Source organism: Eumetopias jubatus, unplaced genomic scaffold, assembly GCF_037043125.1.
Source record: "Eumetopias jubatus isolate StellerSeaLion01/CBP00866 unplaced genomic scaffold, mEumJub1_p1.0 scaffold_1, whole genome shotgun sequence".
Classification (NCBI taxonomy): Eukaryota; Metazoa; Chordata; class Mammalia; order Carnivora; family Otariidae; genus Eumetopias; species Eumetopias jubatus.
In genome coordinates this window covers 165,334,340-165,360,205 of record NW_028274807.1, presented here as the reverse complement: position 1 = coordinate 165,360,205, position 25,866 = coordinate 165,334,340, and the positions used below count along the sequence as shown (strand labels likewise).

Below are 25,866 nucleotides of genomic sequence, written 5' to 3'. Positions count from 1 at the left end.
GCCTTCTCCCACTTCCAGTCAGACTGCTGCCACTTGAGTTCTCCTGCATGGAAGTTCTGCAGCAGCCTCCTCTACTGAGCCATGCTCAAGCAAGTGTGGACTTTATTATGCAGGCAATGGGAAGCCAATGATGACACTCAACCTGAAAAGCACCATACTCACATGTTTACATTGTTGCCATCTGCACATCTGCCCTTGGCGATCAGCTTCACCTAGAATCCCATCCCTCTCTTCTGCTCATCCTTATCCCCAGGCCCCAAACACCCCCACCCACAACCTATTCTCTGTAAAGATTATCTTAATTTACAACATGCACGATGCCAACTTGCTTCTTATACTGTAACTAGTACTGATTATAAAGAAAACACGATACTAGACTGTCAGCTCCTTGAGAAGAGCAGTGCAGGCCCCCTAGCACTGGACACAAAGCCTGGTGCTCAAATACTCATTGGAAGATCTACAGGTGCCATTACTAAGGTTCATCATCAAACTAAGAATAATACTTGGCAAAATATTTTCATGTAAGCAAATCACACACGTAGAACTTTGCAAATAATCAAATGAATGGAGTAACAGTACAAACAATATTCTCCCCTTCAAATCTCCAAATTGTAGAATAGCTTCATTAAGATGTAATTCATACACCACACAATTCATCCATTTAAAGTGTACAATTCAGTCTGTGTTAGTGTATGCATAGGGTTGTGCAACAATCACCACAACCTAATTTTAGAATACTTCTTCCCCCAAAAGACACTATTCCACTTAGCAGGCACTACCCACACTATACCCCCTCTCCAGTCCCTGGCAACTACTACCCTACTTTCTGTCTCTATATATTTGCCTATTCTAGACATTTCATATAAATAGAATCATATGTGTGGTTTTTGTGTCTGGATTCTTTCACTTAGCACAATGTTTTCAAGGCTCATCCATGTTGCAATATATATACCAGCACTGTGCTCCCTTTTATTGCCAAGCAATATTCCATTGTATGGGACCTACCACATCTTATTTATCCATTCATCGGTTGAGGGGTATTTGCATTGGTCCTATTTTTTTTTTTTTTTTTTTTGGCTATTCTGAATAATGCTGCTACGGATGTCTGTGGACAAACTTTTGTGAGAGGCTATGTTTTCAATTCTCTTGGGTGTATACCTAGGAATGGAATCACCAGGTCAAATGGCAGCCCTAAGTTTCATATTTTGAGGAACTACCAAACTGTTTTCCTAAGCGGCTGCACCATTTACAATCCCACCAGCAGCATATGAGGGTTCCAATCTGTCCACATCCCCACCAGCACCTGTTACTGCCTGTTTTATCTTAGCCATTTTAGTGGGTATGAAGTGGTATCTCACTGTAGTTTTAATCTGCATTTTCCCAATGACTAATGATGTTGAGCCTCTTTTCATGTGCCCATTGACTATTTGTCTATCTTCCTTAGAGAAATGTCTATTCAAGTCCTTTATCCAATTTTAAATTGGGTTACTGTTTATGTATTGTTGAGGTGTAAGAGTTCTTTATATGTTCCGGATACAAGTCCCTTACCAGACACAGGATTTGTACAAATGTTCTTCCATTCTGTGGATTGCCTTTTCATTCAAATCTGTTATTACCATTATCTATGGCCTTCAGACTTAGGAACAAAAGACCCTTACACAAAATTTGACCCTTATTCTTACCTCTTTTACAAGGCATGCTAATTATGTAACAAATGCTCTTCTAAAAGCCATTATCTTTCCATCCTGTTTCCTTTTTCTCTTTTTAAGATTTTATTTATTTATTTGAGAGCGAGCGAGAGTGAGCAGGAGTGGAGGGGAAAGGCAGAAGGAGAGGGAGAGGAAGAAGCAGGCTCTCCGCTGATCAGGGAGGCCGATGTGGGGCTTGATCCCAGGGTCCTGGGACTGGGATCATGACCTCAGCCGAAGGCAGACACTTAACCGACTGAGCCACCCAGTCACCCCTCCATCCTGTTTCCTGGTAAGCCAACCTATGTTGAAGGACAAGGACCCAGCTATTACTAAATACCCACCACATCCACCTGGGTAGCAAACTCCAGGAAAATAAATAACAGTGATGTTCACTATAGACATTCTGCCATTTTAGAAATTCAATCCATCTTCCCAAAGCCTTGTTTTAATGGTTTTTATTTTTTTAAGATTTTATTTATTTATTTTGACAGAGAGAGAGAGACAGCAAGAGAGGGAACACAAGCAGGGGGAGTGGGAGAGGGAGAAGCAGGCTTCCCACTGAGCAGGGAGCCTGACGTGGGGCTCGATCCCAGGACCCTGGGATCATGACCTGAGCTGAAGGCAGACACTTAACAACTGAGCCACCCAGGCGCCCCAATTAATGGTTTTACAAAATAAAGAACTATAATGTCACGCTATTAATAGATTGCAGAACCTACATGTGTCTCGCCAACCTATTTTCTTTAAAACCATGTTGACAGTGATTGTTAAAACTGCTCCCATGCTAGAATGCTCCTAAATTGTTTTAGCCTTAACACAAGGTCAATGGGAATTAGACTAATGAAGAAATAAAACAAAACTGAAACATTTTAATTTGGGGCCCACTAGACTACATTAAACTTTTGGCAAATAAAATGGATGAGTGGTTGCAACCACTGACATTTATATTTCACTATTAGTTCTCCAGGGTCCATATTCTGTGCCATTAACCTTTAGGGTCTAGCTCTTTGTCAATCTCACTTCAACCATGCTTTCTAAGGATTACAGAATCAGTAATTCCACAGCACATTATGGCACAGACCCAGTCAAATCAGAGAGACAGATGTGAGCTCGTGTAATTGAGAGGCTTCCATCTGTTGCACTGAAAACTGAGGACTGAGACTCTCGCAGTTTCTTTCTTACACTCAGTCAGGGCTATTCAGGCTTTGGACGGCCCATTTACTTAAGCGCTCGGTAGTTCAGCAAATATCTTAAACGGCTAATATTTCAATCTTCCTTGCCAAAGGTAGATGGACACTTATTGAAGATGCTCACATTAGACCTATTATGGATCCCAAATGTGGCTGAAAGCACAGAGGTGATAATCCCAGATGGAGAAAGTGACATCACCTCATACATATCCAAATCCTAGCTTCCACATCAACCCCACACATAATCAAGTTTCCTCACTGAGACAGCAGATTATCTATTGGGATAATATCAAGGCACTGTAGACTTGCTGGAAGGAAAAGAAGAATCCACAAAACAGAAGCAGTAAAGGTTCTTGTTTTAGCAAAGAGTTAAAAATAGGTGTTGTATACAAAAGAGAAGTTGCATTTTTTATCTCGGGATTTTTCTGTAAGTTGCTAATATTTCTATGACTACTCAAATGAAACTGACTCCATGTGACAAATGTTATTACTGAAAATTTGGGAATAAATTAACTTTTGCTTAAGTACAATCTTGATCTACTGAGCTCCTACTTGGAGCAAAAATGGTTCTCAGTTTATTTTTATCAACCTATGGAAATTCTCCTTATTGTTTCTCATTCAGTTACTCCTATTCTCCACTTAGTACAAGGCTTTTAGAAGTGTGGCCCCTGGACCAGCTGCGTCAGAATCACTGGAGACGCTTATTTAAAATGCAGGGGCATCTGGGTGGCTCAGTCAGTTGAGCGTCTGACCCTTGGTTTCGGCTCAGGTAATGATCTCATGGGTGGATTGTGAGATGAGTCCCGAGTCAGGTTCCATGCTCAGTGGGGAATCTGCTTGAAGATTCTCTCCCTCTGCCCTTCCCCCACCACCCAGTCACGCACGTGCACACTCTCTCTCTCTCTCAAATAAATAAATCTTTAAAAGATAAAGAAAAGAAAATGCATATTCCTAGGCCTGACCCAGTCCTAATGAAAAAGTGGTCCAGGGACCCTAAAAATCTGTAAGTTCAGCATGCTCCCCAGAGGGGTTCCCTGCATTTTGCTTGAATCTTCTCTTGTGCCTCTTCCACTCTCAAAACTGATCAATAGTATGATTAAGCAATACTCTGATCAATCAAACATTTCCAACTACCTAAGGGACGTTGCAGCAGTGATTGATGGAAGGGAAAACTGATGACTCCAAGTATCTGAATGCTCAAGCATCCAGTCAGGAAATGTCTGAAGAACCAGGGTTCAGAAAATAGAGTTCAGGCTCTCCCCATTACCACCAGCCAACAATAACATGTGAAATAGCTAACCTTCAGGAGAGCTCACCTCTGTTTTCAAACAAAGACATATTTCTCTAATTATTTTTAATGTTCACATTTTTAGATGTCAGAATGTTTACGTTAAATGACCCTCACTGGTGCCTCAGTTTCCTTATATGTAAAATGGGTATACCAACCATCTGCTGCACATACACATACTCTAATGTGTATATTGCCATATACTTCCTATATATCTTTTGCATGACAAAATAACTCATCCCCCAAAAGCTTTGACTTATGCAATAAAAGCTTTGAGATATTCAATAAAAGCCTTATAGATTCTATGATCACCAATTTGTAAATTTATCAATGCCTAGAAAAACAAAAGGGGCAGGAAAGGGAGCAAACAGAAACTTCTACTTTGACCCCAGAAACTAGCCTTAACTTGCTCAGCAGGAAACTGCTCACCTTCTCCCAACTAGCTCCTCATGATTAAACTGAGGCCAGCTACAAAGCCACTGTGATCACTCTCTGAGAGGTCATGGCAGGTAAACTGAGAACGGCATTAAAACCCTCTCAGCATGACTGCTGTCAGTGGAGTGAGAGATCAAAATTCTCTGGTGAATCTGCCTTGTAAAACATCTCACTTCATTCTGTAAATACTTACAGCATAAGAAATAAAGTAAAAATAAGAAATAAAATAATAATTTAGGGGAAAAAAATCGCATGCTGACTTCTAAAGGGTCTTCAAAACTTCAGAAGTACCAGAGGCTTTTCCTTTTGTCCCAGATTGTTTTTCCAATGCTACTTCCTGACAGAAGGGATCGCTCAGGAGAGCTGTGTCAGATCATTCGTCTGTGGCACTACATTTCCTTTAAATCCTACAAGTAGGCCTTCTAAGTAGGATTGCTGACACTTGGCAGTCTATCTTATCTGACGCCACGACAACTGAGAACAAAATTATAGAACACTTAGTTTATAACCCATTATGGGTTAGGTTGAATGGCATTTGTTTCTGAAGTCTTTCAAAGTACAGTCTTGAAAATGTCAAAGACCATCTATCTATCTGGAATAAAAAAGCCAATTTCGCTGCCATACACACACACACACACACACACACACACACACACACACACACACGTATGTATATATAAAATTGTATGCGTATACACAAAATCACCACATCTAAAGTGTAAATTACTCCAGAGCAATTCACAAACAGCTATTGCTCTGTGTGACATACAAATAGGGGAGCAAAGCCAAATGGAATAAAGACAAAGCCAGAGATTGTCAGTCTACCCGTAAGCAGAAATTATCACTCAGATACTCAAAATAAACCACGCTATTGAGCTAGAGAAGTTATACCACTGGGTTAGGACCATGACATCTTGCTGGGTTTCATGTGCAAATCAGCAAACAAAATGGCATGTTTTCTCTTGCTTTTTCACAGCTGAAGGAGAGTGAAGAAGGCCTTGTAGTCAGTATAACTGCTAGGCCCAACCTTTATCCCGGAGCTATATTACTACTACCTTTTTTTTTTACAGACTTACTTATTTGAGAGGAGAGAGAAAAAGAGAGAGCACGTGAGCGGGGGGAAGGGGCAGAGGGAGAGGATATCCAAGCAGACTCCCACTGAGCATGGAGCCTGATGTGGGGCTCAATCCCACAAGTCATGAGATTAGGACCTGAGCTGAATCCAAGAGTTGGATGCTCAATCGACTGAGCCATCCAGGCGCTCCTCTATTACTGCTTCTTAAAAAATATTATCTTTTGGATAAATAAAATGTGGTATACCCATACAAAGGACTGTATTCAGCAATAAAAAGGAATGAAGTACTGATACATGCTCCAATACAAGTGAACCTTTCATCATGCTAAGTGAAAAAAGCCAGTCACGAAAGACCATACACTACATGATTCCATTTATATGAAATGTTCAGAATAAGCAGATCTATGGAGACAAAAAGCAGACTTGGGGTTACCAGAGCCCGGTAAGGGAGGGCTGGAGAGTGACTACTAACAGGTACAAGATTTCTTTGGAGGGTAATGAAAATGTTCTCAACTTAGATCATGGTGATGGTTGCACAACTGTGAATACAGTAAAACCACTGAGTTGTAACACTTTACAGGGGTGAATTTTGTGGTATGTGAATTACATCTCAGCAAAGCTGTTTAAAAATACTAAGTTTTAAAATAACTATCGTCTTTAAAAAAAACTATAGCAGAAACAGAACCAACAATGAGGTAAGTAAATATGGCAGCTCTTTATCTTTCCAAGATTCTCAGTGAGCCCTGGGCATTACAAGAATTAGTTAACCAACGGTTCACAGCTGCAGTGGTAACTAAAATGAGGTAAATCAAACATGGTAAGGAAATTCTGAACACACACACATAAAAATTGTGCAAAAAGAAAAAAGAAAAGAAAAAAAGAAAAAGCCCTACACACATATGATGCAAAATCAAAGTAACAGGAGCCCCCATATGGGTGGATGAGTGTTTGAGTGTCACTCATGTTACCAGAGGTTCTCTCGTTCTCCTCTTGTTAATTAAAAGATAAGCTCTGGGAAAGGCAGGAACTTGAAGTTTTGTTTCCTCATGACACGTAAAATCTAGCATAGCTAGAGATTTCATAACCTTAGCAAGGCAATAATAAGTATTTTAAGGTGCCTTGCATCTTTCCCAGGCTGTACTCTAAACACCACTGTGATAGCTATGAGCTGTGATTATCCCACCTCTTTAATGGGAATGGAAGATTCATTCCACAGAAAACCACTTACAAAGTGGCATTCCCATCTTCCATAAAGTGAAGTGAAAAACAGGCTGCTAGGTCACAAACAGCCACTGTGCTGTGTGACATACAAATCAGTGAGCAAAGCAGAACACAATAAAGACAAAGCCAGAGACTGTCAGTCTACCCAGTGTAACAATCAAATTATCTCAGCCCTCTAACACAAGGGCTCTATGATCTCGAATCATCACACATTTACTTGGTGCCTGCCATGGTCACAAACAATGAGAAGTGCTACTGGCAGAGGATACACCAAAGATGACATTCTCCATGCCCTCAAGTAACTTACACTTCAGATGTGATGATTTCCTGTCTAGATGGCGGTAAAAGTGAATTTAAAAATTTTTGTTAAACATGCAATTCAGTCTTGTCATTTTCAAAGTACTCATTCTAGAATGATGTGAACCTACTTACTCCAAAGAAAACTGTCATTGATTAAAAGGTGTTTTCCACGGGGCACCTGGGTGGCTCAGTCATTGAGTGTCTGCCTTCAGCTCAGGTCATGATCCCAGGGTCCTGGGATCAAGCCCCACATCGGGCTCCCTGCTCCGCAGGAAGCCTGCTTCTCCCTCTCCCACTCCCCCTGCTTGTGCTCACTCTCTTGCTGTCTCTCTGTCAAATAAATAAATAAAATCTTTAAAAAAAAAAAGGTGTTTTCCAACTCCACTTGTGGAACTTGCTTTAGAATAACAGAAAAAAACTAGCTCATCATTTTATATGTAACATATAATCTGTCATACTTATGTGTACATATACATGTATATACAATGTATATACAATCACTAGCTACCATATAAAATAGTCAAAAGAATGAACCTCAGACCTTGAAGGCAACTTCTAAAAAAACCCAACAATGTTCTGAGAATGAGATCACCACAACGTTAGGTTAAATGTGTAATTTTCCGAGGTAATTATTTTGAAGACAAGTTTGAACACCTTACTTATTGGGATGTATAAGTTGTTACATTTGTTTGCTTCTAATGTCACACTCTATTTACATTAAAGATAACAAAATACAAGGTGATATAACTGCCAAATGAATATTACAGTCTGTAAACCCTACAGAAATTCACAAGAGGGGGATATAAACATCGTCATACATGAAAGAGGACGAGGTATCTCTTTAGGCATTGAGGATTTAAAAGGTTACACACAGTACAATTCCCACCTATAAAAAGTTTCAGATAAAGTTTCACAGAAGGATTGGACTGAGCTACACCCTGAAGGGTATATAGAATTCACGTAGCTGGAAAGAAGCAGGAAGGGCATTCCAAGTTGGGGGGAAATTAAAAGAACCTACTGGAGGGAATGGTAGGCAAACCAGAAGAGAAATCCAACTGGAGCTAGGAGAGATTAATCCCTGAGCTTTATTTTAACAGGCCAGTGGTTGGATGAATCATTACCAAATACAAAATAAAGCAAAGCAACACTCCACTAAAGGAAAGTGTTCCCAAAAAAAGAGTCCTCTGTGCCACGTTGGTGTTTGTTCACATCCCTCAATCTGGCTGCCTGCTGGTTTCCATGGCTTGGGTTTACCCATTTGGAAAAACAACCCCTCCTTTGACAATACCAAAATCACTACCTCTGCCTGAAATTAGACAAGGAACACACAGATTCCAGCCTCTTAGACGATCAACCCATCGAAAGTAAAGAATACTTCTTTTCGCACAAAATACCAAACAGCAGTGTCATAACAAGTATTCCAACAAGTAATGCATTTTAAGTTAACAATGAAAAACACTTTAATACTGTCCATAGACCTCCAGCATGGCTAAAATTTAGAAGACCAGCCATACTAAGTATTGGTGAGGATGCATAGTTCCTGGAACCCTTATACAACACTGGTAGGAGAATAAGATGGTACAACCACTTTGGAAAACAGATGAGAGTTTCTAAAAAAAAAAAAGTTAAAGATACCAATGACCTAGCAGTTCCATACATATGTATCCAAGACAAAGGAGAGCATTTGTCCACAAAAAGGCTTGTACAAAAATGTTCAGAGGTTGTACACAAAGTGAATGAACCTAAGAGTTATACTCCTAAAAATGGTTAAGATAATAAATTTTAGCATATGTATATTTTACCATAAAAAATGTTTAGAGCAATTTTATTCATAATAGTTAAAAACTGGAAACAACACAACCTTAGAATAGATAGGCAGATTGTGACATACTCCTACAATTGACTATAGCACAGCAATACAAAAGAACAAACTATTGATCCATATGACATGGATGAATCTCAAAAATACTATGTTGAGCACAAAAAGTTGGAATCAAATTATTCTATTTATATGAAGCTCAAGAGTGGACAAAACTAATCTAGGACTATAGAAGTCAAAATAGTGGTTATCTATGGGGGATGTGTATGGCCTATCCAAGGAAGCATGAAGGAACACTCTGCAGTGATGGAAATGTTCTATATCTTCATCTGAGCTGTTCCTATAGAAGGTACAAACACAAGGGGAAAAACTATTATAAGCCATGCCCTGAAGATTTCACCATCATTAATTATGCCTCAATAAAAACAAAGGAAGAAAAACAAAAATCAAACCGGTGGAACACCCCAGTAGTCCATTATCTATATGAAGCCCAAGGTTTGCATTTTATCTAGTCCTCCCCAAATACTCTTATCACAAAATAAGAACTCACAATAAAAACTCCCCCTGGGGTGCTGTAGGATCTATTCTATTCAGGGCAATAACTTTAAAGGTCTGACCAGAGTAGTTTAAGAAGAACATACAATTGATTTTTTGAGCCTTCTTAAAACTCACTGATTTTTTTTCTTTCTTTTTTCTTTCTTCTTTTTTTAAGAGAAAGGGAGAGGGAGGGTGGAGAGGGGTAGAGGGAAAGGGAGAGAGAGAATCTCAAGCAGGCTCCACGCTTAGCATGATGCGGGGCTCAATCTCATGACCCTGAGATCATGACCTGAGCCAAAATCAAGAGTGGGATGCTCAACCAACTGAGCCACCTAGGTGCCCCAACACTCACTGATTTTTTTTTTATTCTAAACATATTCCATTGTTCTTAGGACCCAAACAAATCATTTGACCTTTAAAAAAAAAAAAAAGAAAGAAAAGAAAAAGGTGACAATACTACAATAAATACTAGTTCCCAATATAAAAGCCAGGTATAATGGAGTGAGGCAGTCTGACTCTGACCATAGTTTAAAAAACCAAGTAAAAGATCTGACTTCTAATATTCTAAAGGAAATTTTCTAAAAGTTTCCTTGATATACTTTAAATCCTTTACAACACCATGAGGGAAATGAATCATCCACTCAAATCTCTACTTTGAAGCTTAAAAATAAAAGCAGTCACTCTTAAGTATGGATACAACTATTCTAAACAGTAAATCGGCTAACAGACATCAACCTGTTAATAACGACACTTCATGATCTGTAATTATCTTCTTTATTTATGCGCCGTCCACAGTCCATCTCCCCTGCTAGAATGTAGGCTCCAAAAATCCAGGGATATTGCTGTTTGTTTTGTTAACAGCCATATCCCCAGCACATAAACCAGTGCCTGGCACACAATAGGTATTAAGTATTTTCCCATAAACATTCGGTTATGTAACAGACCATCCAGAGCGCAGTAACTAGAAAACAAGAACAGGAGCAATTGGGTATGACCAACTAATCCACTTCCAGTGCCTCTCTGCAGAAGCAGCCTTAAACAGTCCTCTTCCTTCCCCTCTGCTTTGCCAGCTGCCATTCCTGCCTCTAAGAAGGACCTTCCAAGAGCTAACAAACCCTCTTGTGTTACCAAATAACTGACTTTCCCTTTTAACAAAAAGACCCTGGAGGAGATCCATACCTAAGCAGACACCATGATGCTTGGTGCTAAGAACAGAGAGATGAAAGGCAAAGTCCTAGCCCTCCCAGAGCTTACAGAAAGGCAGACAGAGGAGTACCTAACACCGCGAGATAAATTCCCTGACAAAAGCACACGTGGCATGCCATGAAAATACAAACATAATAACCTAACTCAGCTAAAAAGGCAGGGGTGAGGAGGGTCACTTTCAAGAAGCAAGTCTCTACACTTGAGGGACTAACAGACCTCAAGAGAAAGAGCAGGGGGTGCCGATTTCAGAGAGAGGCAATGGTTCACTCAAAGGAAATACAGCTGACCCTTGAACAACATGGGTTTGAACTGCTCAGGTCCACTTGTATGCAGTTTTCTTCCAGTAAATACGGTACAGTACTGTAAATGTACTCCCTCTTCCTTACGATTTTTTTATTAACGTTTGCTTTTCTCTAGCTGACTTTATTGTAAGAATACAGTACATAATACACAGAACATACAAAATATACATGAATCACTCCTTTTGTTATATTTTCAGTAAGGCTTCCGGTCAACAGTAAGCTATTAGTAGTTAAGTTTTGGGGAAGTCAGAAGTTATATGCATGTTTTCAAGTGCATGGAGTGGGGGGACAGACACCCCTATGTTGTCTGAGGGTCAACTGTAGCTTGATGTACCTGAGCTACAGGGCATGGGTGAAGGAATAATGAAAGATAGGGCTGGAACAGTAAATAAGGGATGGCACTCTGGTAGTATTGTGGATAAAGGCCTAGAAGGGAACAAGAGTAGAGGCAGGGGTCAGTTGTGGGGTTATTTTAGGAATAAAGAAGAAAACTGATGGAGACTTAACTAAGAGAAGAGTTCGTAGAAGCTCTTCCACTTCTCATTCTGTTCTTGTAACCATTCTTGCACAGAGCTTCACTTAATCTCAATCCCAAACTAGTATCACCAACAATGGCCTCTTGTCTGAGCTCTAGACCCATATATCCAATCCTATAATACTTAGCTCTTCTTTGAAATTTCAAAGACCCTTCAAACTCAACATATCCAAAACTAAACTCATGATCTCATCCTAGAACCCACTCCTCTCCCTGTGTTTCCCATCTCTGCAAGCAGTTTTTTTGTAAGTGGCAGCACCCTCCACTTACCTAAACATGCTAGAAACCTAGGAGGCACTCTCCATGTCTTCTACGTCTTCTCCCTCATCCCTTACTCCGGCCTCTCACCATGTCCTGTCAGTCTTCTCTCTAAATATTTCTTAGTTCCTCTACTCCTCTCCTTTTCCATGACCACCACCACAATTTGGGTTACCACCATCTCTTGCCTAAATCATTGCAGCATATTCACATTCTCTCCTTCTTCCCTTCCAATCTGTTCTCAAGCTGCAACCACTGTATGTTTGTTTTGAATGTTTACCAGCCTGTCTCACTCTTTCATACCCTCCTACCAACACCAGGACCTCCATAAAGCCCCTGTCAATGTTGCTGACCATATGCTCACCAGCGCCTCATTCCCAATGGAGTGCATACTCAAAAAGTATTTGAGCCAAGGGATATAAGAAGTTTAAGATTTTGGAAGGAGTCAACACCAAATGGTACTAGGATATTCAACTAGGTAAGGACTAAAAAGTGTCCACTAAACTTTCCGCTAGGAAATCAGTTGGTGGCTTCATCCAGAACAACTTCAAGTGGAGCTGTGGGAGCAGAAATGAGATGACAGTGGATTGAGGACAGACTGGGCAGAAGGGAAGTAGAAACAAGTTGACCACATTCTTCCAAAAAACTTGGATGGCAAAGAGAAGAGTCTAATAGCTGCAACAGGGGTGGGGGCAGGGGCGTGGGTAAGATTTAGGGATGAGTTTGGTTTTGTTTTAAAGTTGGGAAAGACTTGTGTGCATAAGCACATGATGAAGAGAAAGAACCAGGAGAGGAAGAAGGGGAAATCAGAAACAGATCACAGGTAAGTCCCTGAGGCCAGAAGGGCTGGGATCCATGAGCACCAACAGAAGAATTAGCCTTTCACTGAGCCTAAGGGAAGGGGAAGAAGGATGGAGGTGGATTCAGAGGAGTCTGCAGGTGGAAAAACAAGATGATGTGGTGGTTCTTCTATTTTCTCCTTAAAGGATACACAACAATTCTTCCAGCTTGATAAGAAGGCCCTTTCCCACTCTATGTTGGACAAAATATAGAACCGAGTACAGTATGTATGTGTGTTACATTTATTGCTGGACACCAAGAGCAATGTTTGATGTCTGCTGCTGGTTCTAGAACTCTACTCCACCTCCTCCCTACCAACATCAGCCATCCTTTACCAGTATAAAGCCTCTCAGAGAAAAAGGGCTCCCATCGTGGTCTCCAGAAACTAGTGGTAATTGTTCCCAATTTTGAATTCAGTAGAGCAGTGCTAGAAAACTTCTTATAGGTTTTATCCTGAGAATGACTACTATTTTCCATCTTTTTTGCCCTCTGCTCCATAGAACTTAGAGCCTGGTACAGTTGCTATTGCATATTCCTTTAAGAAAGCTACTCAAAGCCCTCTCATGGGTGATTTTAAGCACTGGCAAAGAGGTTATAACTTTTCAGCAGGGAAATAAAACTAGAGTTCTCTGTGGGGTCAGCCAACAGTTTATCAGTTGCTCATCAGAAAAAAATAATCATTTAAAAGGACACACATAGTAAGAATGGGAGAAAATGGGTACCGGAAAGAGCTGCTGACATTAAAATAAAATTTTAAATTAATCCCTTGCCACTCTAATAGTGCTGCCACATAATGGAAGACGTTTTTGTTTTCAAAGGGGGAAAAATGTCCAGAAATTTGCACTCATCACTCCCTCAATTGTTATCAGGGAAGAAGCACAGGCTCACTCTGTCCAGCTGGATTTGGGGTAGTGTAAACAATTTTGCTAAATTGCTTGGCAGAATGCATCTGCAACAAATCATTAAATTCTGGAATTCACTCTATTAAAATAGACTCATTAGCCAAGAACAATTAACAGGCAACTATTTTCATGCAAAACAGATATAAAATAAAAATCAAGAGCAATACATATGGATGATTCTTTTTCATTCAGAATTTTAGATGGTGCATAATGCAGTCTATTGTTTCAAATCTTTGTTGCCCTCAGACAGCTATCTCTCTACAATGTAGAGTATTGTTTGAATACTGGAACAACTTAGGCTTTTTCTGTGTATCTAAAAGTCCCTGGATTAACATCCAAAGAAATCTGGCACTGTAACAAAGTTGACTTGTAACAAGTCTCAGCCTTTAAGCAAATTGCTTATTAATGCAGAATGAAAGTCGTTGTTCAGATCCTAATTAAGCTATGTATCTCCTCAAGCGTCCCCCACTTTGCACTCTCCAAAACTGCAGAATTTCTCAGACATACAATTTCCCATTACGACATGGATGGTAGAAGGCTTTTAACAGGTGAGGAAGACTGTGAACAAAACACTAGCTGAAAAAAAAGTTTGGACCAAAGCATCACCAGCTATGTTTAGTAGACAGTGAGCAGCAAGTGAATGAGAAGGATGCTTGGGGCATTCACATATATTCCACAGCCAAGATTCCCCACACTTGAAGATAAGTTGGCTTCCTAAGGAAAAGATAAGGACATCTCCACTATAAAAAACCTCAAGCAAGACACAAAAGAGGACACAGAAAATAATTTCAATTATATAGGGCTCAAAAAAAAAAAAGAAAGAAAAAGAAAAAACAGACAAAACTAAGTTAATTTGTTTAGAACTGCACATAGAGGTAGTAAAGAAAAAGTAAAGACAAGACATGTTATAATTGTGATGACCTCTTGGGGCAAGGAGGAATTGGGCAAGGAGAGAATACCTGAAGGAGGCAATTTATTATTTCCTGACCTCATGGTGATTATAAGGTTGTTCATTTTCAAACCACACATACGTTTTATGCATGTTTATGTGCATATGACATATTTCATAATAAAAAGTGTTGAGAGAGAGAGGGATGACCCAAGACTTAATACATTCCAGCAGAGTACACACATTCCATATAAGTTTAGGAGAATTCATAAAGGACAGGACTGAGTTTTCTGTGATCACTTACTAAATATATTTCAGTTTGTTATGTTTACAGACTTCTTCATAAACAAACAAGTTATTAAGAGTTCAGAAAGATCGTATAAATTAGCAACAAATTAAAGGTAACTTTAAGAATAGATTTTCTACTTTATTTGGGTAAATAAACCTTTCAACTAGTAGTAATTCACACTGTTAGGATTTAAACACATTCTGTGTATAATACCCTGAAATTGTAACAATCTACAGTATTCTTTAAAAAGAGAAAAAAAGTGTAGAAAAGAAGGCAAGATAACAAAGCAAACTGATGGAAATAATTCCTTAGAACTTAGCAGAACATGTAACATTTAGGAAGGCAAAGAGAGAACAAATGGAGAAAGTAAAATCATTTCCAGACTCTGCTTTTAAAATTAAGTGTCCATGGTTAAGGTTTCTTTGGGGGGGGTGCTGATATATGAGTTCGTTAAGAAATAAAAGAGGGATTGGGCGCCTGGCTGGCTCAGTCAGTGGAGCATGGGACTCTTGATCTCAGGGTTGTTGAGTTCAAGCCCCACCTTGGATGCAGAGATTACTTAAAAATAAAATCATGAGGGAGAGGGACTATTTTGTAGGACAAACTGATGTTGGGTGAGCCAGGCTAGAGAATATTTCCAATGAGCTCAATATGCATTACCGAGATACCACTAAATATAAACAGTCATTGAATAAATGTTCGGATACAGAGATAAAACAGATACATCTAGAAACAATTCCTGGTTAGACTGGTTTTATTTATTTGTATACATGCAGAAGTGCTAAGTCTGGATCTAATTTCTTCAGACAAAACCACGTTTTCTGCAACATCCTCACAGTTGAGCAGAACGAGGCTATATTGAGAGGTTTTGAATCTTCTCACATGCCGGGGGGAATTTTTTGCATCTTATGGAGTGTTTAAAAAAAATCTTTACAGCAAAAAATCCCAACACTCTAGGAATAGAAGGCCATGCAGACAATAGGGAAGGGAAGGAGAAAGGAAGGAAAAGAAATCTGCCTTCCAAAACAAAGCCATGTGTAGGCTCCAAGAGATAAACAGCCAAGTAAAATAATCCTTCCAGAGGAGGGCAGAGAAACAAGGGTGGGGAGCTGGAAGGAAGGAGGATATAATCACACCTTCTCTTCACAAACTGTAATTAGAAGAAATACAAACTGGCCAGATCTCTTGCAGGAGATCTCTTGGGCTCACCTGGGCATGTTTAACTAATCAAGCTCCTCTCAGCCTCGCCCACCCCTCCCCTCCCCTTCACCTCTCCCCTCCCCTTCACCTCTCTCTCCTGTCCCTCTCCCCCGTCTCTCCTCACTCCTGACCCTCTCCTGCAAATAAAATGCTAAAGTATAATGAATTTCCACAGCAAAATAGTTGCAGATGTTCTACTTCAGAATATACCCCTGGATCAAGAGCTGGTCACTTGACACGCAGCGCTGGGGAACAGAGGCGGGTTCAAATGGCTCTGCTCTGTGGCCTTTTCACCTTAATAGTACCCAATGCTCTAAGTTTCCTGATGCCTCTGAACTCATTAGACAAAGAACACTAAACTGCTGCTGGTTAGACTGGCAGAAAACAAAAGAAATCCGTCACCCAATCTTGCTCGGAACTCTGGCAGTCTCACTCAACAACTCGTGTGCATTTTCCTTTCAATTCCAGAAAATTAAGTGTAGCCTGTGATGAAATAAGTGATAATTATGTTCTAAAACAATGAGCAGCTCAAAATGTGAGGAACTTAGACTACTCTCCTCTTAAGCTTTCAGATGATCACAATATGCAATTTATTCTTACTTTCTCCCAATATAAATCGCACTATTAAATTAAAAGGGGAGAATTCTTCTACCAAATTACACACTAATGGCTCTTAACCCATAATTAAAGTATCACTAACAGCAGCTTAAAGCCACGGCCAGCCATGAGCACATTTATTAGGACCTATGTTTTCAGCACCACGTAATTATGTAAATATAACCATCAGCCATCTTGAGAAAAATCAATGGTCTAACCAGTTCTCTGCTCCCTTGGGAAAACACTCTTTGTGAACTGGCATTACACAGGGCCTCCTCCTCTGCACAATCAGAAAAAAAGTAAAGCAAACCTAAGTGCCAGAGCAGCAAGGCGAACAAATTCCAACAAGGCTGGTCACCTAGAGTTCTCATTACTCTCCTTCCTGACATCACAACAGCCTGGGAACCTAGACCAGCAACTGGCTTCAAAGCAATGAGGACTCCAGAACAGGCTCACTGTGCACTATAATCTAAGATGTCACCCCCGTGCTGGGGGCTGGGAGGGTCCCCAAGACCAAGCATAGTCCCTATCATCGAGGAGCTAATAATTAAGGAGACAAGACATAAAATGATTGTAGAGGGGCAGTAATGCTCCAGAAAAATCAGAGACTAATCAAAACCACTGAGTCCTCACGACAACTCATTTCTGCTACAAACTTTCTGAATAAACTTGAACAATTTACTTCTCTGGGCCTCAGTTTCCTTGGCAAAAAAAAAAAAAAAAATCTAAGATATATCTAAGGCCCTGTACAGCTCTTCAATAATTAGATAATTAGAGAATAGAAGATACATATAGTGAAGTACTAAATTATACAGTAGTGACTACACTGTCATTGGAGAGATTTCATGGGATTTTTGAGTCAGCCACTTCCTGGGAGCCAAATCAGGCACCATGGCAGGACTCAAGGATACAGTGGTGACCAAGACAGAATGCCCTGCCTTCATGAGGCTTTCAGTCTACTAGTAGAGTATTTTCGGGAGTTCACAGAGAAAAAATGAGGGCTTTTCATGGAGATAGAGGCAAAACTGGGGTTCAAGTGTACCCAGTAGGGTCATGAATGATTAGCTGGTAACTACTGAGGGCTGTGGTAATAAACCATAAGGTTTTTGAACAGGCTCATTAACACAAGCAGACTTCTGCTAATTTGTTCATTACCAATAAAGGTAATTGGTTTCCAGAAATTAGCCAAACTGAGATTCTTTCTGCCCTTTGCCAATCTTCTCCTTCTCCTACCCAATGGGTCCCACCCCAAACCTATTTGCAGTTAATTTTTTCTTTTATCTTCTTTTTCAATTATGCTTACAGACTATTATGGTCAAAGTCAGGTGCCAGAGAGCAGTCACCAAGCAGAGTCCGTATCTGAGCCATTTAGTGTCACTCTAAATGTAGGACTTTAGGAAGGCCTTGCATGCTACAAGATAATTGGCTAAAAAAAGATCTATTTGTGTATATGTTGCCACAGAGGCTGAGAATGACAGTGCGGACACATGGTTTATTTTGCAGAGTAGAGCTGTGAACTATACAACTAGGGAATATGGTATAACTAACCTGGAGAAAAAGAATAACCATCAACATCTTAATTGTTAAAACGAAAACATCAGAAAAATAAATTGTCCCTTAATCTTAAGAGATGTAAAATCTGCCTGTGCCCTAAGTGAAATCAAATGCTACCTACCAACTGTACATTCCATTTTCCAAATAACTTCCCTGGAATGCTGGTGAGCTGCTATGTTTAATATGAATACTTTCAAAGTATTGGATTTAAAGGAACAGTAATGGTTCCAACTTTTTTTACCAAAAAAAATTCCCAGCTGAGATTTATGCCCATCCTCAAAACACCCTTTTGAGTTCAGAGCAGATGTGTACAGTGTTTATACGAAGAAAACCACCAGGGCATAAACAACCCACTAAAAACACCACTCAAGTTTTGCTGTGCTTTTCTTCATTTCCTGTGTATTTATTTTGGTGTTAAAATAATGTTAACTTTCGTAGTAAGGAAAATAGCAGCAGATGTTTAAACCAAACAGACTATAGCAAATCATCCTACATATGTACTCAACTTCAAAATCAAAGTTTCTTCCTCCCAAATAAAGGGGAAGACTGCAAGTAGACTACTCTCGAGTATATTACAGACTGCAGAACAACAAATCGACCTGAGCTTTCATAAGCTTTTCCTTACCACCACCAACTGGAGACATAAAAAATTAATGTGGTATCAATTTCCTTGCAATCCGTCTAATTCCTCTCTTTGGCTGATCATTACGTTTTTGTTTTGTTTTGAAAATATCATACTACACAATGACAAAGACAAGCCAACAGATGATGCCTTAAAAGTTTGTGATTTCTTGATCACTGAAAAAAAGAAAAGTTTTTAAAAACTGCAGTATGTTAATTTCACAAGAAACAAGCCCAGTCACTTGCTGCTTCCACCATCCTGAAGAAGTCTGCCTTGTAAATGAGTGACTTCAGAAGCAAGATGATACTTAAAGCAGCAGATTCAAAGAAAGCCATCCACCATAATTCTCATTAGTGGGAACAAGCAGGAGTTAAAAATATATATATACCTTTTAAAAAGAAAATCTTAAGTATGAGATCCTTATCCAGACAAATAAAAAAAACAGTATGAATGAGATTTTATTTTCCTTGAAGGGGAAAGGGTAAGTTTTCAATTGGTTAGGCAACAGGCCTGAAATTTTACATGAAAAACGTTAAGTTTCTTCAATGTTTTCTTTTTCGAGAGAAATGTTCAGTTCACTATTAAGAGAAAACATGGAAACTGCTCCTACTGAATCAGAAAGGAGATGTCTCCTCCTCGATTTGTATGTGGTTACAACAAAAAACACTCCTCCTGCCAAGCTGAATTCCCCCGGAGATGCCTCTCCGGCCACTCAAACCCAGGCCATTACCACTTTTTCAAATCGCACGTAATGTTCCAACAAATTAAGAAATCGCTTTTTCTCTTCTTACTATTAACAGAGACAGTTTGAAACGGTACAAAGCAGTGGGGAAACACCTCATGGTGTAGCAGAAGGTAATAAACATTAAGAATTCAGAGTAGGTTTCTTTCTTTCCTTCTTTCTTTCAATCTAGCTTTCTGGTTGGTGTGTTGTGCAATCACTTCCACAAGGGACCGGAGTGTGGAGGGAACATCCTTCAATGTCAGAACTCTCTCAGAGCTGTACAGGAAATGGGAAATCAGACAAAGACCCAGCCTGTGCTTTGTGACATGGGTGCCCTTCCAGTCCCCTAAACTGAATAGAAAAATTCTTCATTGTTTGGGACAATCGCTCCTGAAGACAAAAACTCACTGTAACTTTCTGTTCCCCTCTACATGAAAATCCCAAGCACTGATTGGAATATAACAGGAATACTGTAGATAGTGCATGTTTAAAATAAGTATCAAAGCAGGGGGGGAATAAAAACACAACACGTTTAACTTTTCCTGGTTATAGAAGTTCTTCCTCTAAAGAGAACACCAACAGAAATAAAAAATAATCATATTATCAAGAGTTAAAGATTTGAAGAGTTAATATGTTGCAAGCAAAAAGGAAACTTCTAACAGTTTATATTTCACTACCTTCCCTCCCCCACTGTAACCCTGAAGGCTAAGATACAAACAATAAACTTTGTATTGAAAATAGTATATAATAAATGCTCGTCTTTCAGAGCACCCTGAAATCCCAAAAAAGAGAACAAAATACACAGAAGGCATTCAGAACCCTAAAGGAGGAGTGGCCTTGACAAAAAGCAAGAGAAGAGCAATTTCTAGAATGGAACCTCTACCTTCGTAGCACAGAATGCCGATATTGTTGTTCATCTTGTCCAAGTACTGGTAGTTCAACAGGTCCATCTTCATAAATAGCATTTATTGGGCTCGCACAGAAAACCAGCTCTTTGCTTTCGCCCCAAAAGAGTACGTTTCAAAAATCAATTATTACTGAGTAGCTCCTGGCTCGTCTCAAACTTCACAAAGACCGTGAGGCCCAGCCTCAGATGATCAAAACAAAGTATGTAAAAGTAAAAAAAAAAAAAAAAAAAAGAAAGAAAAGAAAGACAAAAAGAAAAGGAAAAAGAAAAAAAAACACGCACAAAAAATCAAACTCACACAAAAACCCTTCAAGGGTTTATCTGTAGATGGTATATGTTTTGTATCCTCAGTCAAGCACTTAAAAACCGTTTCAGAAGTCTTTACGAGTCTTTCTTCGAAATAAAGGAGTGAAAAAGCAAAACACGAAGCACGTTTCCTAGGACAAAGCCACGCTCGCTTTCCTCACAGCCCGCTGCAAGTTCACTGCGCTGACATGCTGGCTATGCTTGGTATGACTCGTATGTAAACGAGCTTCCTCTTCCCAGCGGGAGCGAGCGCGGAGCATGCTCACTGAATCCCTGGGGCTCTTCAAATGTCAGGGATATTTTCTGCACAAGATCAGTCTCTAAATGTATTAAGTGTTTGAAAGAAAGAGAAAGAGGAGGTGGAGAGTCTGTGCAGAGGGGCCGTGGCAGAGCTGCTCTGGACAAGAAACAGCCCTGCCACTGCAGAACCGTAGGAGGAGAAAGAAAACCCAGGAAGTTTCTTTTTCGGGAGCTGAGTAAAAAGTAAAAAAAAAAAAAAAAATCCATCATGGAAGCAAACTTCCACAGAATTTAACTTTGATGTGTCCTTCACTGTCGGGGTTCAGGAACCCACACTGTTTTTTGCTGTGGTACCTATATCACACATCTATGTAAGGTTTCTTTTTACTTTCTTTTAAAAAATTGTTTTATAATGTCCATTTATACTTGAACCGTGTGTTTTTCAAATTTTGATGGTACTGTTACATATAACTTCTCTCATAATCCTCAGGACAAACTCACATTAACAGGGCAGAGATGGCATCATCTTTTTACAGTAGAGGAAACGGAGACTCAGAGGGATTAAATGACTGGCCCAGGACCCCAAAATAGTCGGTAAACTAGTTTTAGGGTATTTTTTTTCCCCTAACAACTTTTCAAAAAAACCAAGGAGGGAAAGAGAGAAAACAGAGAGAGAGGTTTAAGCAAGTAAGGCTGGTATATCCAAAACTAAATGCCTATTCGAAACGATGGGGTATGGGGGAGAATAAAATTATTTTCATTTTGGGGCGCCTGGGTGGCTCAGTTGTTAAGCATCTGCCTTCAGCTCAGGTCATGATCCCAGGGTCCTGGGATTGAGCCCCGCATCGGGCTCCCTGCTCCGCGGGAAGCCTGCTTCTCCCTCTCCCACTCCCCCTGCTTGTGTTCCCTCTCTCTCTGTATCTCTCTGTCAAATAAATAAATAAAATCTTAAAAAAAAAAAAAGAAGATTCTCAGATGGAATCCTTTAAAAAAATTATTTTCATTTTGCACGTATGAAAGCTGTTCCATCTATGTATTAGTGGCTAGTAGTATGCTGTTACTCTGTTCCCATCCTGTTCCTTTAAGAGCTTTAAACTTCGTATCTCCAGTATCTAGCACAAGTAAGCACCCAAAAGCTGTTTACTGAATGAGTAAATCACTGAATGTTCAGAGCGTTTACCACATGAAGAGCACACTAGCAAAGGGGGGGGCGGGGAATCTTTTATCTTTGCAGGCTGTAGCTAGCTTTCGGAACCATAAATAGACTAATAATAATTCACCACAGGAAGTGTTTCTATATTGATATTATTGTATGCTATTTGGAGATTTAGAAAGTATCAAGGAGTGTCATAGTGTAGACCAAGACCTGAAATTTTAATACTCTAAAGTAAGAGTTAAATAAATAATTTCAAGGGATTAGATTTTTAAAATCCAGCAACAACTGCACTTTGGATGTTAGATGTTCACGGCAAGTTGTTCTAATCAAATCTTATTAGGAGATTAATACAACACCTAATATTGCTGCCATCAATGGATAGCAGCAGGTGAAGCAGACAACAGAAAAATCAAGATTTCACAAGCTTTAATTTATAAGGGTATTTATTAACACTAGTTTATGTATTCTAGATACTGAATAAGCTATACTGAAAGATATATATACCATCAATTATAATTAAAATAATGGGATTTGGCAGGGAGGGTCAGAAGAAACTCTAATAGCATCTATGATACACTAGATTATTGCATTTCAAACCATCTTAATATCTTTAAGCACCACATTCAAATTCAAATGATAGTTTTAGAGTACAATTACTACGCTGTTCTTTGACATAAGGTCTCAATCAGAAAACATGATGAGTCATTAGCATGTCCGCTAGGAGAAAGTTGGCTGCACATTAGAATCAATGTGGACTTTTTAAAAAATCCTGACGCTCACAATTCCGGACTTCAAGCTCTATTACAAAGCTGTAATCATCAAGACAGTATGGTACTGGCACAAAAACAGAGACATAGATCAATGGAACAGAATAGAGAGCCCAGAAATGGACCCTCAACTCTACGGTCAACTAATCTTCGACAAAGCAGGAAAGAATGTCCAATGGCAAAAAGACAGTCTCTTCAACAAATGGTGTTGGGAAAATTGGACAGCCACATGCAGAAGAATGAAACTGGACCATTTCCTTACACCACACACAAAAATAGACTCCAAATGGTTGAAAGACCTAAATGTGAGACAGGAGTCCATCAAAATCCTAAAGGAGAACACCTCTTCGACCTCAGCCACAGCAACTTCCTAGAAACATCGCCAAAGGTGAGGGAAGCAAGGGCAAAAATGAACTATTAGGATTTCATCAAGATAAAAAGCTTTTGCAGAGCAAAAGAAACAGTCCACAAAACCAAAAGACAACCGACAGAATGGGAGAAGATATTTGCAAATGACATATCAGATAAAGGGCTAGTATCCAAAATCTATAAAGAACTTATCAAACTCAACACCCAAAGAACAAATGATCCAATCAAGAAATGGGCAGAAGACATGAATAGACATTTTTCCAAAGAAGACATCCAAATGACCAACAGACACATGAAAAAGTGCTCAACATCGCTCAGCATCAGGGAAATCCAAATCAAAACCTCAGTGAGATACCACCTCACACCAGTCAGAATGGCTAAAATTAAGTCAGGAAACGATAGATGTTGGCGGGGATGCGAAGAAAGGGGAACCCTCCTACACTGTTGGTGGGAATGCAAGCTGGTGCAGCTACTCTGGAAAACCGTACGGAGGTTCCTCAAAAAGTTGAAAATAGAGCTACCATATGACCCAGCAACTGCACTACTGGGTATTTACCCCAAAGATACAAATGTAGTGATCTGAAAGGGTACGTGCACCCCGATGTTTATAGCAGCAATGTCCACAACAGCCAAACTATGGAAAGAGACAAGATGTCCATCGACAGATGAATGGATAAAGAAGATGTGGTATATATACACAATGGAATATTATGCAGCCATCAAAAGGAATGAAATCTTGCCATTTGCAACGACGTGGATGGAACTGGAGGGTGTTATGCTGAGCGAAATAAGTCAATCAGAGAAAGACATGTATCATATGATCTCACTGATATGAGGAATTCTTAATCTCAGGAAACAAACTGAGGGTTGCTGGAGTGGTGGGGGGTGGGAGGGATGGGGTGGCTGTGTGATAGAATTGGGGAGAGCTCACTATGGTGAGCGCTGTGAATTGTATAAGACTGTTGAATCACAGACCTGTACCTCTGAAACAAATAATACATTATATGTTAAAAAAAATTAGAAGAAGAAGAAGAAGATAGTAGGAAGGGAAAAATGAAGGGGCGGAAATCGGGAGGGGGAGATGAACCATGAGAGACTATGGACTCTGAGAAACAAACTGAGGGTTCTAGATGGGAGGGGGGTAGGGGGATGGGTTAGCCTGGTGATGGGTATTAAAGAGGGCACGTACTGAATGGAGCACTGGGTGTTATACGCAAACAATGAACCATGGAACACTACAACAAAAACTAATGATGTAATGTATGGTAATTAACATAATAAAAAGAAAAAGTCCTGATGCTGAGGTGGCATCAAACTAATCTGAGGAGGTGGGACCCAGGATCAGTATCATTTTTAAAGAGTCCAAGGTGATTCTAATACGCAGTTGAAGGTTGAAAAGCATTATTTTTATCAAAGAGGAAAAAAATTACCTCCCTTAAGATACTTCATTTTATACACTTATTTTGAGGAGGAGAGTTTTGTATTTTAAAATATAGTGATTTAGGGGCACCTGGGTGGCTCAGTCAGTTAAGCATCTGCCTTCCGCTCAGGTCATGATCTCAGGGTCCTGGGATCGAGTCCTGCATCGTGCTCCCTGCTCAGTGGGGAGTCTGCTTCTCCCTCTGTGCCTCCCCTTGCTCATGCTCTCTTTCTCTCTCCCAAGTAAATAAATAAAATCTTTAAAATTAATTAATTTAAAAAATATAGTGATTTAACCAGGTTCAAACAATACAGTTGCCAAGGTTATGAGTACTTAGTAACTTCCCCTAAACGATGCTGTGTCACTTACAATATGGTTCTCAGCCTCTGAGTGCCAATCATCTGTGTGGACAGTCCCAGAGGTATACTTAAGACTTGTATTTACAACCATCTATGGCAAAATTCCCGACACCCAGGCACATCTTTCCCACTCATCTGGGAAGCTAGTGTGGTGCTACTCACGAGTGATCCACGGAGGGATCTGGTTGCTACTATCCATAAGAGACAGATACAGAAATAGAGAGTGAACATTTCAAAATTTCATAGCAGTTTGACAGAGCAATTTGATGTCTCTTAATCTTAATTTAAAAAAATGAGCGTTTTTTTTTTCATATTTCTAGTTTGCATTTTACAAAGTATCAATCTACAACAAAAGCTGACAGAGAAAAAAACCAAAACACAAAAAACCTGGTTCCCCCGCCCTCCCCAGGCAGTCTGAGCAGCCTGGTGCTGGCGGCTGGCTGGTTACAAAGGCGGACTGCAGTGCGGTGAACTCCCTCTGCGCCGTCCATCCCAGCTCCTGGCATCTTTCACTTCATGCTTCAAGCACACTGAATCACACACTTTGACACCACATTATTTCACTCCTCAGTGCACATGTTCTCTCTTCATGCAAGACTTTTCAAGCCTGTCTACCCGGCAAACACCCATTCTTCCCTCAAGACTTGGTATACACCTCTTTTGTCCCGTGGGACCCCCGTCCTTCCACCCCCTTGTTCCCTGCCCTTCGCTATCATGTTTCCAGATACACACTTTGATCCTAACCGCGTCTAGACTTTAAGAGCAAGGACTATGGCTTCTTCAAGGTCAGTCTGGCATAAGCCTGCCACATGGTAGACCATCAATGAATATTTGTTGGATAAAATCAGTAAGATTAAAACATCTCACC

General features: G+C 39.9%; 1 protein-coding gene across 2 annotated transcripts in view; it reads right to left on the bottom strand.

Annotated features, from left to right (window-relative positions):
- The window catches only part of VGLL4 (vestigial like family member 4), a 134,571-nt gene that overhangs the window by 59,540 nt on the left and 49,165 nt on the right, over positions 1 to 25,866 (bottom strand). Inside the window, exon 1 of one of the 2 annotated variants that reach the window (XM_028101782.2) lies at positions 20,358 to 20,561. The exons of the other annotated variant lie outside the window; for it this stretch is intronic. Within the exon in view, the coding sequence (XP_027957583.1) occupies positions 20,358 to 20,439 (82 nt within the window). The 5' untranslated portion in view covers positions 20,440 to 20,561. Of the gene's footprint in view, positions 1 to 20,357; positions 20,562 to 25,866 lie in introns of those variants that run through there. 2 annotated transcript variants of the gene reach the window in all.